This window comes from Pseudorca crassidens, chromosome 15, assembly GCF_039906515.1.
Source record: "Pseudorca crassidens isolate mPseCra1 chromosome 15, mPseCra1.hap1, whole genome shotgun sequence".
Lineage (NCBI taxonomy): Eukaryota > Metazoa > Chordata > Mammalia > Artiodactyla > Delphinidae > Pseudorca > Pseudorca crassidens.
In genome coordinates, this window is record NC_090310.1 from 37,614,815 (window position 1) to 37,634,684 (window position 19,870).

The following is a 19,870-nucleotide window of genomic DNA, read 5'->3' on the forward strand; positions in this document are numbered from 1 at the left end:
AAAGAAATGTGAAAAACCAGACTCATTTTTTAAAAAAAAAAATTTGTTTATTTATTTATTTATTTATTTTTGGCTGTGTTGGGTCTTCGTTTCTGTGTGAGGGTTTTCTCTAGTTGTGGCAAGCAGGGGCCACTCTTCATCGCGGTGCGCGAGCCTCTCACTGTCACGGCCTCTCTTGTTGCGGAGCACAGGCTCCAGATGCGCAGGCTCAGTAGTTGTGTCTCACGGGCCCAGTTGGATTTGTCTGGTGGAATAGGTTATCAAACTTGACAGTATTAATCGTATCAAAACCTCAAGACTGGGCTTCCCTGGTGGCGCAGTGGTTGGGGGTCCGCTTGCCGATGCAGGGGACACGGGTTCGTGCCCCGGTCCGGGAGGATCCCGCATGCCGCGGAGCGGCTCCGCCCGTGGGCCATGGCCGCTGGGCCTGCACGTCCGGAGCCTGTGCTCCGCAGCGGGAGAGGCCACAGCGGTGAGAGGCCCGCGTACCGCAAAAAAAGAAAAAAAAAACACCTCAAGACTAAGTTAATGAGACAGATTTGAAGGATGTTGTGCGTTTGGCTCTGAAAACAGGTTCAAAGGGGAAATGTCAAAGTGTTTTGAGCAATACTAACATCATTAGAATAAATGCCTTATTTCTCAAGGAGACAAATATAAAGGAGAATATGTATAACGGTGTGTGAATTTCAATATGCTTATTTAAATGAGTCTTATTTCTAATTTCCTGGGCTACACATGCCACGTAGAAGTTAAGAACCTCTAAATGGTTTGAGCTTTCATCCTAGCCAGCATGTCCAGGCTTCCTGCCCCGAGAGAGTTCATCAGATGGGGAAGGAAGAATTTGTCCCCCCACAGACAGTCTGGGATGACCCTGTTGTCCTTAGAGCTCTTGACAGCAGTGCCTACACCCCACCCTTCCTACCAACTTCTGTCCCAGGATGCTCATTAATTTACAGATATTTAGTGAATGCCTTTTATTTGACAACTACTGAGGTAACTTTAACACTTTCTGGAACAAGGAAGTACATGAGTGGATGGATGCTCAGATGGATGGAAGGATAGTCACTATAACTGAAGCACAGAAATGAAAAGGCAAAACCCCTGTCTGGGATTCCAGTCTAGTTCTGAGAAAGAACCAACAGTGATAAGACTTGTGGTACAACAGGACGAGGAGGAAGAAACCCTGACTCTGTCCAGGGGAGTCAGGGGGTCCAAGCATTGGCAGGACGGTTTGCAGAATGTTGGAGATGGTGAGGGAGGGCTGAAGACAAGCAGGTGTTAGAGGTTGGGGCTTGGAGTTGAAGGGTGTCAGAGTTAGAGAGCCCCTCTTCAAAATCAGATTCGTGCCTTCTGGCACATTATCTCACTATTCCTGAGGATACTCATGTCCCAACTTGAGGAGCAAGTTTTTTTTTTTTTTTTTTTTTAAGTATTTTATTTATTTATTTGGCTGCTTCGGGTCTTCGTTGTGGCATGTGGGGTTTTTAGTTGCAGCACGCAGGCTTCTTTCTAGTTGTGGCACACAGCTCCAGAGCACACAAGCTCTCTAGTTGTGGCACACAGACTCTCTAATTGTGGTGCGCGGTCTCCAGAGCACACAGGCAGGCTTCTCTCCAGTTGTGTCGCGTGGGCTCTAGAGCACTCGGGCTCAGTAGTTGTGGTGCGCGGGCTTAGTTGCCCCATGGCATGTGGGATCTTAGTTCCCTGACCAGGGATCAAACCCACATCCCCTGCATTGGAAGGCAGATTCTTAACCACTGGACCACCAGGGAAGTCCCGAGGAGCAAGGTCTTTTTTTTTTTTAATTATAAGAACCTTTTTAAAAATCTTTTTATTTATTTATTTATTTTTGGCTGCATTGGGCTTTCTGTAGTTGTGGCTAGCGGGGGGCTACTCTTCGTTGCGGTGCACAGGCTTCTCATTGTGGTGGCTTCTCTTCTTGTGGAGCATGGGCTCTAGCCACATGGGCTTTAGTAGCTGTGGCACGTGGGCTCAGTAGTTGTGGCTCACAGACTCCAGAGAGCAGGCTCAGTAGTTGTAGCACACGGTTTGAGTTGCTCCGCGGCATGTGGGATCTTCCCGGACCAGGGATCAAACCTGTGTCCCCTGCACTGGCAGGCAGATTCCTAACCACTGCGCCACCAGGCAAGTCTGGGGCAAGCTTTTTAAACAACCTTAAAAAATTTTTTTTCTGACTAGAAAATAAATACATATAAAATTCAAAAAATACATAAAAAGGAAGATCAGCTGTAAATTCACCATCTCATAAGAGATAATCATTTCTTTGATACATATTCTTCCAGATAATTTTGCTTATGTATCTTTTTTAAAATGAAAGGGAATTGTATGACAATGTTTTGTAAGCTGCTCTTTAAACTCATGATATCTGGTGTACATCTCTGTGTTAATGGAGCACCCCATCACATTGTCAGTGGCTTTGTAATATTGTGTTTGATTGTATTCTTATACGTCTTCACTTTTTACTGGTAAAAATAATTTTGGATCATTTACAGTGATTTAAAAAATAATCAGTTTGCTGTTTACTTATTATGCATTTTCAATTAAGATACACCAGAAGCTAACATCCTATTGAATTTTATAAGAGAAAATAAAGAAACGAATCTTCTGGATGATGAAATTGACAGTTATTTGAAAGAATCCACAAATTGTAAGTGACCTTTAAATATTATTTGAATTTTTAAAAGGCCAGAATTTGGGCCTGTAAAGTTACTTAGTAAAAGATATTGTATTCTTATTATGTAACTGCTACACTTCCACTTTTTATTTATTTATTTTTGGCTGTGTTGGGTCTTTGTTTCTGTGCGAGGGCTTTCTCCAGTTGCGGAGAGCGGGGGCCACTCTTCATCGCAGTGCGCGGGCCTCTTACTGTCGAGGCCTCTCCCGTTCCGGAGCACAGGCTTCAGACGCGCAGGCTCAGTAGTTGTGGCTCACGGGCTTAGTTGCTCCGCAGCATGTGGGATCTTCCCAGACCAGGGCTCAAACCCGTGTTCCCTGCATTGGCAGGCAGATTCTTAACCACTGTGCCACCCAGGGAAGCCCTATACTTCCACTTTTTAAAAGGTAGTTTAAAACTTTTGGAGGCCTATATAACCTTTTGCGAATCTGATGAGAGCTATGACCCTTTCCCCAGAAAAGTAGCTGTACCCACACATAGAATTTTGCATAAAATGTCATGTGTTCACAGACCCCAGACTGAAGCTTGACTTTAAAAGGGATGCTGGGACTTCCCTGGCAGGCCAGTGGTTAAGACTCCATGCTTCCAAAGCAGGGGACGTGAGTTCTATCTCTGGTTGGGGAGCTAAGATCCCACATGCCTCGTGGTGTGGCCAAAAAAAAAAAAGGGATGTGGTTTGTTGCCGTCTGTGGCTTATGCTTAGACACTCAGGAGAATGGCGGAAAGCAGAGGGAAAACTTCAATCATTCCCTGAAGGCCCGTTCTTGTAACTTCATCCTAGGAGGTGAAATACTTCCTAATAATTCCTCTCGAGAGAGTAACAATTGAATTAAGCATGAAATAAGTTATGCTGCAAGTCACATTAACTTGTAAAAGAAGAACTTTGTTATGCTTTCCTGGGGGATATTTAACATGTTTCCTTTCTTTCTTTCTTTTTGTTTTTTTTGTTTTGTTTTGTTCTGTTTTGTTTTTCGGCTGCACGGCTTGGCTTTTGGGGAACTAAGCCACGTGGTGCAGCCAAAAATAAATAAATAAATAAATATAGTCTCTTCACCATTTAAAAAATTGAGTTGACTTGTCTTTTTCTTATTTATTTTTAAGAATCCTTTAGATATTCTGGATATGAACCCTTTATCTCCTTATAGATTGCTAGCATCTCCCACTCTATGGCTTGCCTTTTCATTCTTTTAATGGAATCTTCTGATGATCAGAAATTATTCATTTTAATAAAGACTAATTTCTCATTCTTTTCCTTTTTTGCTTTTATGTCCTTCTATATAATCAGTTTTAATATATCATATATAATAATTTTTCTATTACATAACTTAAGCTACTACGTATTCTCATTTGAGCTTTGTAGCTTTTCTATTTGGATATAATCCTTTGGAGTTCTTAGAATATATTTAGAACTTCCATGACTTTTCTTTTTTTTTAGTAAATACAATAGTTGATGTCTATACAGTTGAACAATTAAAGGTAAAAGCTTTGAAGAATGAAGGAAAAGCTGATCCTATCTATGGAATTCTTTATGCTTACATTTCTACACTGAACATTGATGATGAAACTACAAAAGTAGTTCGAAATAGATGGTAAGCAACCAAATTACTTTTAGAAAGTTCATTCTTGTAAGAAATAAAAACAGTTATTGTTAATAAATTTTTTTTTTTTTTTTTGGTACATGGGCCTCTCACTGTTGTGGCCTCTCCAGTTGCGGAGCACAAGCTCCAGACGCGCAGGCTCAGCGGCCATGGCTCACGGGTCCAGCCGCTCCGCGGCATATGGGATTGTCCCAGACCAGGGCACGAACCCGTGTCCCCTGCATCGGCAGGTGGACTCTCAACCACTGTGCCACCAGGGAAGCCCCCTTGTTAATAAATTTTAAACTCTATAAAAGTTAAGCTATTCTTTGACATAATAGTGGTTATGCATTTGAATAGTGGTTATGCATTATGCATAAGTGGTTATGCATTTGACAAACTATTTAGATTCAAAATTATAATTGCCTTTTAAAGCAAAATTTAATTTACTGTGTTTCAGCAACCCTAAAATAGAAAGATATAATAATGTCGAAACTTTTAGCTGGGATGAGAAACTATTGTTTTATGACAATTTGAAAATTATTTTGGTGACCACATCCTATAGCAATACAAGTAATAGCATTTTAATAAATTATTTCAACTGTATGAAGAATATGATTTCCAACCTCTCCTAGGTCAAAGTTAGTATCTACTTGCATAGAAAAGTAAACCCAAGTAGATTTAATAATCTTAGCCAAAAAATGCTTGGCAAGAAAATTCTAAAATGTTATTGTGAAAGCCTCCCTATGGATTTATAATTGACATTTTTATTGACATAGTTCTAGATTCACATGGCACTGTAAGAAATAATATATAAACTGTACACTTTGTGCAGTTTCCCCCAATGGTAACATTTTGCAAAACTATAGTATCACATCATAGATAGTAATGACATTAATTAAATCCACTGATCTTATTCAGATTTCCCCAGATTAATATGCATCGTGTGTATGTGAAATTTCATATAGTTTTATTATGTATGAAATGATAAACCACCACAATCAAGAAATTGACCTATGGATTTTTAAAACATTGTATGATTTGGTGTTAAAGTTGAAAAAAACTAATGTAGAGGCTGTTGTGTAAGGCAGGTGTTTATTTTTTGAAAAATATTTTTCAAAAATTAAAAAAAATGTTATTGTCTCCCTTATTTTTCCTACATCTTTAATATTGATATCTGAGGAAAAGTATCTAAAACTTAATTCAAAAGTTGATCTGTGGCTTACAAGAAACCAGTATCTTCAGATCATTCCCTCTGCTTGAGAAATTTGAATTAGTCTCTGCCTATTCAAATTGGCAAAGTAATGACTGCTTCAAAAATATAGAAGAGCATGGAATTACCCCTTAAAGAGAGGAGAATGTGTCACTAGCAGTGCTAGCAGCATTTAGAGTGTGAACCTCCCCAACCCTCAGGTTATTCTGTGGATGTACAGAGGACTTAGTACAGGACCAAATGAGCATTCATGGAACTCAGGCTTTCTAGGCACAAGACGGGATTCCTGCCCTCAAACTCTGAGCCAGGAGATAAACAAACATACCTGCAATAACATGGAATAGGATGTGATAGGGTGTAAGTTCGTGCTGAAGTGTAAGTTGTGCAGCTGTTCAGAGAAGGGAGGGTGTGGGGCTGGGGTGCAAGTGAGGAAGGCCCCAGTGGGGGAGTGATCCTGGGCAAGAACCCCAGCATGGGGGAAAGTAGGAGGCAGAACTGTGAGAAGACTGGATTGTCCCAGTTTCCGAAGCAGGAATACTGAAAATGAGGTTGACTGCATAGAAAGCATGTTGTATTGCTGTGCATTTTTCCTTGTTATTTTGTAGGTCTGTTTTGTACCCTGCTCAGCACTGAGCACTCTGTAATTACTTGCTCTGTAAATATTCCAGGTGCTGACTTAGGCTAAAAGTCTAAGTGATAATTCTTCTGCTAGAGATCAGATTTGTCACTTAGGGCCTTCACATTCTATCTTGTCTTTGTTTCTTTTCAGTTCAGGCTGTGGTTACATTGTAAATGAAGCATCCAGCACTTGTACAACTTGCAACAAAGATTCTTCAGAATTTAAATCAGTTTTTCGCAGCTTCCATATGCTAATTGATCTTACTGATCACACAGGTACCCTCCACTCCTGTAGTCTCACAGGAAGTGTTGCTGAGGAGACTTTGGGCTTCACGGTAAATAATAAAAAGGAAAATATGTTTAGAAATACTTCCAAATTGAATTCGCTTCCCCAAACATAGGTTATTTTGGTGAACATTTGATAGAAATTAATTCATTAATAAAGAGGTCTGGGAAAAATCAATCTTGACTTAAACACACATTGTTTTAATGAACAAATAATTACATATTGCATATTAAAATTCTAGCTAACATTAACTGTTAGGAATAACAAGAGACATCCTTGGTGACAGTGGAGAATAAACATGACATTTTATATAGTCAAATAACAATGGGCAAAACAACACCTTGGAGACACTGAGCAGGGTCCTCTGTGAGGAGGGTTTGGCAGTATTTCACCTACCCAGGTGTATAAGGTCAGCCATGAGCTCTTCCTCAGTCTGCCCCATAGCATAGCAGCAGAGATTAGCTTGTGTGCTTGATGTTAGGTTTGATGTTTTTTATTGTTAGAACCCGCTCATGAAGTTTACCATTAAGCCTCAGTGGTTTCCACTTTGTTAAGGGGGGCTTTCTGTGCCGAGCCACCTGGCTGGCTTCAGACATTCAGTTTAGAGCCTTTCTATCTAGCCTTATCTCCTCCGTCAAGAGAATTGACCTGTAATTACTATGGATAAATTCCATTTCCAGTGAGCAAATTTGTTTTACATTATTGTCAAGATGAGTTATCTATATATTCTTTGGAAATATTTGTTTAATTTTTTTATCCAGGTAAATGAGTTTCTTGCAATGACGGATGAACAGAAAACAGCATTAAAGTGGCAGTTTCTTTTGGAAAGAAGCAAAATCTATGTAAAGGTTAGTGCATTTTATAGTACTATATTATTCTTTCTTAAAACATATTTATTTATTTGGTTGCGCCAGGTTTTAGTTGTGGCAGGCAGGCTCCTTAGTTGTGGCCTGTGAACTCTTAGTTGTGGCATGCATGTGAGATCTAGTTCCCTGACCAGGGATTGAACCCGGGCCCCCTGCACTGGGAGTGCGGGCTCTTAACAACTGTGCCACCAGGGAAGTCCCAGTACTATGTTATTCTATATGTTCAAGCAATAAGAAAATCCTGGAGTATGATGTAATAAATTAGGGAATTTGTTATGTTTTTAATAAACTTTTTTATTTTTATTTATTTTTGGCTGCATTGGGTCTTCGTTGCTGCGTGCAGGCTTTCTCTAGTTGCAGCGAGCGGGGGCTACTCTTTGTTGCGGTACACGGGCTTCTCATTGCAGTGGCTTCTCTTGTTGTAGAGCACGGGCTCTAGGTGCGCAGGCTTCAGTAGTTGTGGCGCATGGGCTTAGTTGCTCCGTGGCATGTGGGATCCTCCCAGACCAGGGCTCGAACCCGTGTCCCCTGCACTGGCAGGCAGATTCTTAACTACTGCGCCACCAGGGAAACCCAGGAATTTGTTATTTTTAATAATGCCCAGTTCCCAGATGTGCAGAAGGATTTGGCTACCATAGAAACAGTGGAAGTAATCAGCTTTTTTCATATAGTATAAAGAAGTTATAAATGATACAAAATAAAAAGACCAACAAAGAAAATATTAACTGCGTTAATGTTAACTCCAAGGCTAGGAACTGGGCTTTAGAGTCAAAGCTGGGTCCCCCCCGCCCCCATGTGCGATGCTCCTCACTTCAGTGAGCAGTATTCAATAGCAAGTTAAATGCTGCGGTGAGACAGACTTGGGTTTGACTCCCAGTCCCACCATTCCTCAGCCTATGTGACCCTGGGGAAGTTAATTAACTTCTCTAAGCCTCTAAAATTCTGTGCTCCTACAACTCTGATCAGAGCAGACTCCCGCACCAATAGCAACACTTCAGTGTTGGAAGGCCACAGAACCTTAGTGTTAAAAGTGTAAAATGGGCAGTGGGACAAACTCCCCTTGTTTTGCAAATGAGGAAAATAGGACCAAGAAATGTTGCTTCTTGCCCCAGGTCACAGGTGAGATAGGGCTACACAGTCTACATTATTTCAGATATTTCCTCTTTTACACTCTTAAAAATTTTTGAGCTCTTAAGTGAGTTATATCTGTCAACATTGTACTAGAACTTAACATTGAGAAAAATTTTAAATGTATTCATGAGCACACATTCTTTTAGCAGTTAGAACAATGATATCTCATGTCATGTAGTCTCGAAAACTACAGTGCACTCTGGTGAAAGAACGAGAGTAAGAAAGGCAAAGAGCATTTTCATATTATTATGAAGATAGCTTTGATCTCATGGATACCCTGAAAGAGTCTTTGAGAACACTGGGTCTGCTCCATCTCAGCCTCGTAAGCAGGTTTTCCTGTTTTCCTGTGGCTTCCTTTCCTTGCAGCCTCAAGCATATCTGAATAGATTACAGACATGGAGTCACCAATGGCCTCAACAATATTTCTAGGACCTCAGTTTGAGGCCTCTTCATTACTAGGCCAAAGGGGGAAAATTACAGTAATACACTGCATCTCTTCCACCATTTGCATGAATCCACCTAAATACTGTATACTGTCTATACCCAAATCAGCATATACTCAGATCCTTGTCCAACTTTGTGGTTTCCCTCCAAACAGGAGGTACCAGTTGCTCTGAGTTTGATCAATTTAAATTCATTGTAACTTATTTATAGTTTCCCAAACTTGATTCAAATATAGCAACAAATTGCTCTCAAGTAAATGGATATTGTACCTTTCCAAAGAATATGTTAAAAAGATATTTGTCAGATTTAACAAAGATTTCAAGCAGGTAGTGGTTATATCACAAAATGTAATAAAGATTGTGAGCCTCGGGCTTCCCTGGTGGCGCAGTGGTTGAGAGTCCGCCTGCCGATGCAGGGGACGTGGGTTCGTGCCCCGGTCTGGGAGGATCCCACATGCCGCGGAGCGGCTGGGCCCGTGAGCCATGGCCGCTGAGCCTGCGCGTCTGGAGCCTGTGCTCCGCAACGGGAGAGGTCACAGCAGTGAGAGGCCCGCGTAACGCAAAAAAAAAAAAAAAAAAAAAGATTGTGAGCCTCAAATACAATTTCAATTGTTATAAATCAGTTAAAACAGAACATGTAATTTAAAAAATAAGAACTTACATTGCTCTGCTAATAAGATAAAAACAAAGGATTTCCATATAGGACATTTTGTATATTTATCATATTTCAATTAAAAATAATGGCTACTTAAAGTGGTTCATTTGGAGGGATTTCAAAGTGAGTTATTCATTTCAATGTTTTAAAACACATAGTGATATTAGTATCACAGATCCTTGTAAGATCTGACATTAATGTTAAAGAATAATTTTCAAAAAGGTTAAATTGACTCATACAAAATAAAATGAATACATGTCAAAGATTTCATTCAATTCATTAATTAATGAAGGAAATTAAAGTGCCTAGCTGATGTGTCCTTCCACTCTATACTAAATAAAATGTTGGTGAGAGTGCTTTGTAAATTGTAAAAAGTGAGACATCATTATTAATCAACTGCATCATGATATTGTTGTGCTCTAACAGGTCACGTTACTGCTGCGGGTTCACGTCTGTCACAATTGGTTGTTTGAACACACTTTAAGCCCATTTTTCTATATGTTGGATTTGAAATGCCAACTTTCCTACCTGAGAAAAAGGTCATGAAAAATTGATGTGGATTTTTACAAAATTACTGTCAGAAGCCAGATCTATAATTTTTCTCCCAACTCTGCCTGAGACTGGAACTCTTTCCATTGTCTTACAGCTTTAACTGAAGTATTTGTTCATATCTGTAAAGAAAACTCATTGCTGTTCTCTATTTGTGGTCATTGGTTTTCAGCGTTGTATACCAGGTGATTTTAGAAACTAACTCTTTTTCTCCCTGCAGTTTTTTTTATCTCATAGAGCAAGGGGTGGACTGAGAGCGAGTGTGCTCTCCTGTAAGCTCGCAGATCCTATCGAGGCAAGTAGGAACTTGTCTGGACAAGGAAATATTTAAAAACCAGACGTCATTTTAAACTCTGGAAAAGAATACAAGTTTTAACCGCCTTTAAAGTGGAAAATGAGTTTGAAAATTACAGATAAAATTGTATTTTGTTCAAATGTGGTGAGAATGTTTCTGTAAATTGTTATTCTGTTTCCCCCTGGAGTCAGTTAAGAGTAAATCCTAAAATCCCCCTCTTATTCATTTCTTAGAAGGCCTTTTCTACTGGCTTTGCCCTCTCTCTCTTCCCAAGTTGGAAAATGTTTGCATGAATTAATAAACAAGTTTAATCTTTCCCACAGATATGATTTTTCTTAAGCCCCTTTCCTCTTTGTCTTGTTTGCCTGGAGAAAGATCAGAACCTATAAAAACAACGTGGCCATGGCTCAGACTACTTTGCTGGAGCTGATGGGCGCGGACGACCGGTTCTCCCAGTGCCGGGTGGGGACGGCAGAAGTCCATGGGTGATGCTGTACAACTGTTTTGATCACTGTAGAGCTTTTCTAGTCGGTTGCTTTCTCTGATGACACATCAGAGCTACCCAATGCTTGTGAAGGCTTGCTGACTCAGGCTTGACATTTGTGAGTCTGAATCAACTCGGGGAAGACCAGCTTCAGAAGTTTCACAAGCGGTGACGAGTCTTAGGAACTTGGAAGGGTGGGTGACCTGCTCTGCTTTGACAGGGCGACGGCCCCTCCACTTCAGCTGCCTTTGCAGCAGCCCCAGAGTGCTCTGCTCAGCTCCACACCATCTCCGGTCACTGGTCACTTGCTTCAGGGCAAAGACCCACCACTGCGGTCAGTGTTGATCCACAGTGTGGGAGGTTTGTCCAGCGTAATTTGGGTCTGGCACTTCAAAGGCTACACTTCACCTACCACAGGAGTGAAAAAAGAAAAAGTAAGTGAACGAAATTCTTTTATAAAGCTGGTGTTGGGAGATAAACTTATCTTGTCAGTAATGTTTTCTCTGGCTTTAACCATATGCAGCCATGGGGGAGGGATATGAGTTGACACTTAGTGTGTCTAAATTGTGGTAATAAATGAAGTCATGAAGATCTTGATCATAGTTGTGCAAATATCAAGTGTACCTGATGAAGGGCTTCCTTCCTTTCTCCCTCGGGGAGGGGATAGGTGTGTTAATCAGGGTGAATTGTGCAGGTGGACAGGGAAGGAAGGAAGGAGAGTGGTGCAGGGACAAGGATGCCTGGCCCAGATAGTGTGTCCGGCGCTGCTGTGCCAGGCCTCCTGGGGCTCTGACCTCCAGCAGCAGGTCTCCAAGTGCCAACACCTGGCACTTTGGGTGCCAGAACCAGCTGTCTGGGCTCCTATAGTCCATGGCCCTCAGCTGCTCTGGATGTTTCACCACTAGCCTCAACTGCATAATACAGGTACAAAATACCAGCATTCTCAAAGTAGGTGCATATGCAGTACTTAGTGTTGCCTAACCAAGGCCTGTGAAGGCCTAGTGGGCAGCAGAGGGCTCTGCATGACTTCCTCACTGCTACCATGGTGACCTCTCAGTCCGCTGGCATTTAACTAAGGAGACCCCATGCCTGTCACTAGAGGGACATCACAGTTGCTTATTTCATCTGATGAAATTGGAATCTACAGGGCTAGCTGTCATGCCACACTGAATCAGAGGTGCTTCACAGAGCTTACTTAACTTACACATTCACAGAATGAAGATTACAAACGGGTCAGTATCTAAAATTTGGCTGTAGATTAGCCAGAATGCAGGTACTTGAAGTATCAATGAAAGAAAGAAGCATTCTGCCCCATCAACACAAAATCTACAACTCCCTGTCCAGGATCTCTATTTCTCTGCTGCTCTCCAGAAGCTGCTTTTCCTGGTCCTAGTGACTTCTGATCTACATGTTTTATATTGCTTTATATAAATAGTTTGGTGACTATATAATTTTTCCTAATCTTCTATTAGTGGTTCATTTAAATACAGTTTTCCTTTCCTAATTCTGCTTTGGTGAGGGTTTTTGTTGTTGTGGTTCAATACTCTGTACGTGGCAGAAACACAATATATATTTATCCACCTATTACTCATCTTGAGGAACCCTGGAGTTGTTTTTGCTTTTTAAATATTTTTTATCATAAAGTTTTATGTGTTTATTGTAGAAAAATTAGAGAAAATGATTTAAAAAAAAGGAAAAGGAAAGAAAAGAAAACCCATAATCTCCCATCCCAATTTTTTTTCCCAATTTTTTTAAACTGGTAGGAAATATATTCTTTTCTTATAAATGTGTTTTTGTTTTGTTTTTTTATTGTGGTAAAATATACATCACATAAAATTTACCATTTTGACCATTTTTAAGTGTACAATTGAGTGGCATTAAGTACTTTCACAATTTTTGTAAACATCACCACTATCCATTTCCAGAAATTTTTAATCATCACAAATTGAAATTCTGTACTCATTAAGACAATAACTCCCCATTTCCCCCTCCCCCAGTTTCTGATAACCTCTAATCTACTTGGTCTCTATGAGTTTGCCTATTCTTGGTACCTGATATACATGGAATCATACAATATTTGTCCTTTTGTGTCTAGCTTATTTTTCTGAGCATAATGTTTTCAAGGTTCATCCATGTTATAACGTGTCAGAATTTCATTCCTTTTTATGGCTGAGTAGTATGTATGAATTGGATAAATGTACCACCTTTTGTTTATCTATTAATATCTTGGTGGACAATTGGGCTGTTCCACCTTTTGGCTATTGTGATTAGCCAATCATAGCTACTTGAACATCTGTGTACAAGCATCCACATTTTTGTAAATGTCTTTCCTGAGTTTTTATCATCTCTCCATCTATGTTAGAGCATATAATTTATAAAATAAAACCAAAAAATTAAAAACATATGATTTACAAATACAGGTTATACTATAACCTGCTTTTATACTTAATAATTTATAATAAACTTTTCATGCCATTAAATATTCTACATAATTTCAATAGCTACATATTATTTTATTATATGAGTATATGATAGTGAATGTAACCAATCTAATAACATTTGACATTTAAAATGTTTCACATTTTTTGCTATTACAAATGATGGCTATAGCTAAATCTTCGGCCACATTTTTTTTTTTTTTTTTTTTCCGGTACGCGGGCCTCTCACTGTTGTGGCCTCTCCCGTTGCAGAGCACAGCCTCCGGACGCACAGGCTCAGCGGCCGTGGCTCATGGGCCCAGCCGCTCTGCGGCAAGTGGGATCTTCCCGGACCAGGGCACAAACCCGTGTCCCCTGCATTGGCAGGCGGACTCTCAACCACTGCGCCACCAGGAAAGCCCCACATTCTTATTTCTTTGGGATAAGTTTCTAGATATTAAATTGCTGCAACAATGTTACATTATTGAATACTTTTTAATGTGATGGATTTTGTAATAAGCACTTTATTTATATTATCTGATTTATGCAATTACTGTTATTTTGCCTACTTTACAAATGGGACATGAAGGCCAAGTTAGAGGAGGTAGATGTGGAGGTGGCTGAGTGGGCAGGCTCTGTGGCTGCAGGCTCAACCCCGTCTGCTACTCCCAGGATGGACTCCAGCTCTAAGCTTCTCCACATTTGTGGTTTCCCCTTTGGTAAATGGGGATAATAATATACCAACTCCTGTGGGCAACTGTTAAGACTAAATAAGTTAGTATATGTAAAGTGCTTAGACTCATGCACTTAGTATATGATCAATAAGTACCAGTTATTGTAAATGTCGAGGTATAGCAATATCATTGGCACTCATATTTGACAATATATTTGTTGTATTATGCCTATTCTGCTTTTATAATTTGAATTTTTTTCTAGTATCTTATTAGATTTACAATTACTTTACTCTTTCCCTTTAGAATATATGAAGGTTTTAGCATATGAATTGTATTGAAAGGAAATATAAAACTTCCTTGAAATCAGATCCTACACCAACATTTACACCAAAGATGTGCCCAATAGTCTTGTTAAAAAGATAACTGTGGGGACTTCCCTGGTGGTGCAGTAGTTAAGAATCCACCTGCCAATACAGGGGACACGGGTTCGATCCCTGATCTGGGAAGATCCCACATGCCGCGGAGCAACTAAACCCATGCACCATAACTACTGAGCCTGAGCTCTAGAGCCCTAGAGCCACAACTACTGAAGCCCGCGTGCCTAGAGCCTGTACTCTGCAACAAGAGAAGCCACTGCAATGAGAAGCCTGTACACCTCAAGAAAGAGTAGTCCCCGCTCATCGCAACTAGAGAAAGCCCATGCGCTGCAACGAAGACCCAACACAACCAAAAATAAATAAAATAAACTTATTAAAAAAAAGATAACTGGGCTTCCCTGGTGGCGCAGTGGTTGAGAGTCCGCCTGCCAATGCAGGGGACACGGGTTCGTGTCCCAGTCCGGGAAGATCCCACATGCCGCGTAGCGGCTGGGCCCGTGAGCCATGGCCGCTGAGCCTGTGCGTCCGGAGCCTGTGCTCCGCAACGGGAGAGGCCACAACAGTGAGAGGCCCGCATACCGCAAAAAAAAAAAAAAAAAAAAAAGATAACTGTATAAACACATGAAAAGATATCAGCTTCACTATTAATCAGAGAAACGCAAATTAAAAAGACCATAGCCACAATACCCAGTGTTGGCTAAGGTGTGAGCAAAAAGGTATTCTTTAACACTCTTGTCAAGTACAAATTAGTATATCCTTTCCCCTGGGCAATTTGGGGAAAAGTATCAAAATGTAACCGGCAAACTATTTAATAAATTTCACCTCTAAGACTTTCCCTAAGGAAAAAAACAAGTGCCAAATAATGTGTATGGAGGATGTTCCTTGCATCATTGTTTCTAGTTGCAAAGCATTTGAAACCTATGCAACCTCTAGGGCAGGGGTTCCCAACCCCTGGTCCGGGCCACACAGCAGGAGGTGAGTGGCCTGCTAGGGAGCGAAGCTTCATCTGTATTTACAGCTGCTTCCCATGGCTTGCATTACCACCTGAGCTCCACCTCCTGTCAGCAATATGGTGAGTTGTATAATTATTTCATTATATATTACAATGTAATAGTAATAAAGTGTACAATAAATGTAATGCATTTGAATCATCTGGAAACCGTTCTTCCCCTTCCCCCCCATCTGTGGAAAACTTGTCTTCCATGAAACCGGTCCCTGGTGCTAGAAACGTTGGGCACTGCTGTTCTAGGGGAGTGTTGGGCTCCACCCAGATCTCTGGTAGGCACCTAGCCCTCAGCTTCTATAAAGGTTGGAGAATTACCTGGGGAAGTTACAGTAGAGGTGGGGGAGCAGATTCTGGCAATGACATCCTCTTGGGATGGTCAGTGGACTGAAACTCATCTCCAGTTCTGAGACCCTGTTCTTTCTTAGTTTGTTCCCTGCCCTTTCTACTTCCTCTTCACTTCATTTTCCTGAGAGCACTCCTAAAAATCACCTTAACAAATATCCCCACTTAAGGCTCTGCTTCTGGGGTACATGATCTAAGACACAGTCATTAAAAGTGGTTATGAAAATATGCACCGACCTGGAAAGATATTCACAGTATATGCCTAACGAACAATTAAAAAAAAAAAGTCCAGAAGAACAGATGTCAAGCCATATACTCTATATGAACTAATAATATCATGGATTTTTAAAAAGTTGTGATAAGGGTATTGTGACTATATAGGAGAATGTCCTTATTTTTAGGAGATGCATGCTGAAAGGGTAGAGTGTTTCTGCAACTCACTTCCAGTTTTCAGTTTTCCAAAACGTGTTCGTTTGTGTGTGTGTATACACACAGGGTGTGGGGTGGGAAGAGAGAGAATGAACATAGCAAATGTCAACAATTGTTGAATTTAGTGCAGGGTATATGGAGTTTGTTGCATTAGTCTTTCAATTTTATAGTAGGTTTAAATTTATTCAAAAATAAAAGTTGGTGAAAATGTACTTTCTGGGTATTAGGATTATTGCGATTTTAGCAACATCAGGAATTATGAGAATTGGTATCTCTCTTTTTGATTCCTGCAGTCAAGGAGTTTGTGTGCTATACCTGCAATGCTGATAGCAGCCGTCTGTGACAAAGCTTGTGCCACCACTGGGTGAACATTGACCTCAGGGGCACCGTACATTATCTGGATGCTGGCTTGTCCACCCAAGGGGGCCATATGTGAACACTGCTCCTGCTGTGTACCTTTAGGTTGCTTTCACATCTGTCAGCTTGGTAGACTTGGTTCAGCTGGACCTCATATCTGATAGTTTTACTAATAAACTCTCAATATAAGCATACCCTTGATTCAGCTCTTCCACTATGGGAACCTAGCCAAAGGAAATAACTACTAGCAAATAATTAGAAAATATTTCAATGACCAAAAATGGAGGACTGACTTCATCATATGCAATCACTGAAATGTGCTGACATGAAAAGATACTCACGATATATAGTGAAAAAAGGTTAGAAAAGTGTATGATATGAACAAATTCTATTTAAAAGATCACAATTACATCTGCAGATTTGGAAGAATGTACACCAAATGCTTAATTTGGACTGTCTCTGTGCATATGAAATTTGGGGTGTTTTGGTTTTTAGCTTATACATATTTTCTGAGTCTTCTATAATAAACATCTATTGCTTAAGCATTTGAAAAAAGAAGTGTTATTAAAAGATAAAAGAAGGGAGTTCCTGGGGCTTCCCTGGTGGTGCAGTGGTTGAGAGTCCGCCTGCCGATGCAGGGGACAAGGGTGCGTGGCCCAGTCCGGGAAGATCCAACATGCCGTGGAGCTGCTGGGCCCGTGAGCCATGGCCGCTGAGCCTGTGCGTCTGGAGCCTGTGCTCCGCAGCGGGAGAGGCCACAACAGTGAGAGGCCCGCGTACCGCAAAAAAAAAGAAAAAAAAAAAAAGGGAGTTCCCCAGTGGCCTAGTGGTTAGGATTCTGGGCTTTCACTGCTGTGGCCCGGATGTGGCCAAAAAAACAAAACAAAACAAAAAAGATAAAAGATAGTATGACATTTTATAAACAAATCCAACTATGACACTTCCTCATAATAAATTATAAATTGCACAAAGTTTAGGTTGCATAAGACCTAAACATTTGAACTTTCTAATATATCTACTTAAAAGACGCAGCCTGCGTTGTGGTCAAGACTTCAGGTTTTGTACATTTAGAATGGATAAACAGGGCCCTACTGTATAGCACAGGGAGCTATATCCAATCTCCTGGGATAAACCATAGTGGAAAAGAATATTTAAAAAAAATTTTCTATATGTGTAAAACTGAGTCACTTTGCTGTGCAGCAGAGATTGGCACAACATTGTAAATCAACTATACTTCAATAAAAAAAAATACGGAAAAAAAAGACTTCAGGATTTGGTCTTGGGATGGCTGGGTTACATCTTGGCTCTGCCACTTAGCTGAGTGACCATACAGCCAGGCTGGCTAGCTTCTAAATCTGTCTCCGTCTGTGTAACAGGGATGGTAGTAAAAATACCACCCTCCAGCTTTGTTGAGGATTAAATAATACGCAGAAAACTCTTGGCACAGTGCCTAGTAGTACTAAGTGCTCAATAAATGTTAGGAGCCAGCAGGTGCCTTCTGTTTAGGCTAATAGCAGGAGCTCCTGCCTGCCTAAGCCTAAAGGACTCCGCCAGGCACTCTGATAGCTGTGTTGTGCATCTCACTTAGCTTTTTGTCAGAGAAGGGAGCAGGTGAGAGCAAAAGCAGCACTCCCAGGCAGTTTGACTTCCCTGAAGCTTCCTTATCGCTGGGTGCAAGGTACAGGTGCTGATTAACTCTGTTAATAAAGCACAGTATTCTGGAGGCCAAAGACCAAGGTCTGAAGCCCCTTAATGAGATGTGTCCCTCCTAACCACTACTGGGGGGAAAAATGTACACTTTTAGGTCACACAAAAGACAGCATATTTATTTGGGAAACAATAGTTTCAAAATTATCTCCCGAACTCAGAATCTATGGGCCAGAATACACACCCTAAGTAAACAAGTGAGGTTTTCATTAATTGCTCACTTATTAAATAAAACTTTTAATTAACTATGTGGAGTAGTGTTTTTCCACATTTGCATGATAAGAATCACTTGGAGTGCCAGAGATTGATTCCATTAATTAATATATTAGGCCTGGGATGGCCCAGCAATTTGGAAATTTTTACTTTTACAAATACCTCCAGATGATTTTCATCATCAAGGAACTTTGGGAAACACTGATGAAACGTGCTTTTCCATTTCCTTTGCAGATTTTAAGTCTTGAACACGTGGTCGCAGAATGACCCACTGAAGTCTTATCCGGTCCAGTTTTAGGAAAGGAAAGTAAGTTTTCTGAACATTTGGCTTGTTGTTTCCTAGGAGGCACTGCTTCTCATTTCCATTTCTGGCCCAGCTCTTCTAGATCAGGTTTTTCTCCGACGGTCCATCTTCCTTGAGTTGAGGCATAGCAATCCAATCATTTTTAAAAAATTGGTTTCTCATTAAAGGATTATCACATTAAATAACCTTTTCTTGCTTTTATCTTGTTCCCCTTCCCCCTGAAACGTGTTAAGAAGTTAGGGTGCTTTGGATACACTCAATATTCCGGCTTTTCCACCTTAAATCTCATACTGACGACCCCGTGTATGCCAGCCTGGATCTCATCGTTTTCTTTAACGGGACCCACTCCCTTTGGCGTCCCGGTCAAGATAACATCTCCTTCTTCCAAGGTCATGATCTTTGAAACGTAGCTGATGATGTAGGGGATGGAAAAAATCATGGAGGATGTCTCACCCTCCTGCCTGAGTTCGCCGTTGACCTTGAGCCAGAGCTTCAGGTTGTGAGGGTCAGGGATCTTCTCTTTGGGCACGAACGCGCTGACCGGGCAGGAGGCCGTGAAGCTCTTGGCCAGAGTCCAGGGCAGCCCCTTTTTCTTACACTCGTCCTGCACGTCCCTGGCGGTCATGTCCAGGCACAGGGCATAGCCGGCCACGTAGCCCATGGCTGCGGCCTCCGGGACGGCGCAGCAGCGCTTGCCCATCACCACGGCCAGCTCGAGCTCGTGGTGCAGGTTGCGGGTGTAGGCGGGCACGAGGACCGGCGAGCCCTCGGGGGCGTAGGCGGTGGACGGCTTCAGGAAGAGCACCGGCTCGCTCAGTGCGGCGCTCTGCATCTCCCTGACGTGGTCTGCGTAGTTCCTGCCCACGCACACGATGTTCTTCCCCCACTCCCAGAAGTGGGACAGCGGTCTGGTGGCAGCCATGCTCCTGCCTGTTGCCCCCCTGAGTCACGTGGACTCTGCCCGGCAGGCCACCGGACGCCGAAGGCTACCCGGAGAGGACCAACTACCTCGGAACGCCGTCCCGCGGACTCCGCCGGGTGCCCAGGAGTCGCGGCGCTCGTCCTCTTGGGAGCGGCTGTCCAGTGGCTGCCTCGGGGCTGACCCGGCCTCGGGACGCGGCCCCCTCCCCGGAGAGAGGCTGAAGTTCTTGCGCAGGTGCCTCTCAGGGGGCCCTCAGATCCGCGGAAGCGGGACGCTAAGGAGGCACCGGTGTGGCCGCGAGCGCTGATTG

General features: G+C 41.8%; 2 protein-coding genes across 5 annotated transcripts in view; one reads left to right on the forward strand and one right to left on the reverse strand.

The window, feature by feature from the left end:
- MEIOB (meiosis specific with OB-fold) overlaps positions 1–10,650 on the forward strand; it is a 29,582-nt gene extending 18,932 nt beyond the window's left edge. For 3 of the 4 annotated variants that reach the window (XM_067707057.1, XM_067707059.1, XM_067707060.1), the window contains 5 exons: positions 2,567–2,668; positions 4,131–4,284; positions 6,255–6,438; positions 7,151–7,237; positions 9,911–10,650. In XM_067707057.1, the coding sequence (XP_067563158.1) occupies positions 2,567–2,668; positions 4,131–4,284; positions 6,255–6,438; positions 7,151–7,237; positions 9,911–10,030 (647 nt within the window). In that variant the 3' untranslated portion in view covers positions 10,031–10,650. The remainder of the gene's footprint in view (positions 1–2,566; positions 2,669–4,130; positions 4,285–6,254; positions 6,439–7,150; positions 7,238–9,910) is intronic. The other variant, XM_067707058.1, reaches the window with a different exon arrangement.
- On the reverse strand, positions 6,569–19,851 carry FAHD1 (fumarylacetoacetate hydrolase domain containing 1). The gene is made up of 2 exons (XM_067707078.1): positions 18,497–19,851; positions 6,569–11,220 (listed from the first exon to the last, which is right to left on the reverse strand). Exon 1 carries the CDS (start codon positions 19,558–19,560, stop codon positions 18,895–18,897), a length of 666 nt encoding a protein of 221 aa, XP_067563179.1. The 5' UTR covers positions 19,561–19,851; the 3' UTR covers positions 6,569–11,220; positions 18,497–18,894.
- Positions 19,852–19,870: the final 19 nt, after the last annotated feature.

What these genes read in the sequence shown, in the direction of transcription:
- FAHD1 (XM_067707078.1), bottom strand. Translation starts at nt 19,560, where the DNA reads ATGGCTGCCACCAGACCGCTGTCCCACTTCTGGGAGTGGGGGAAGAAC.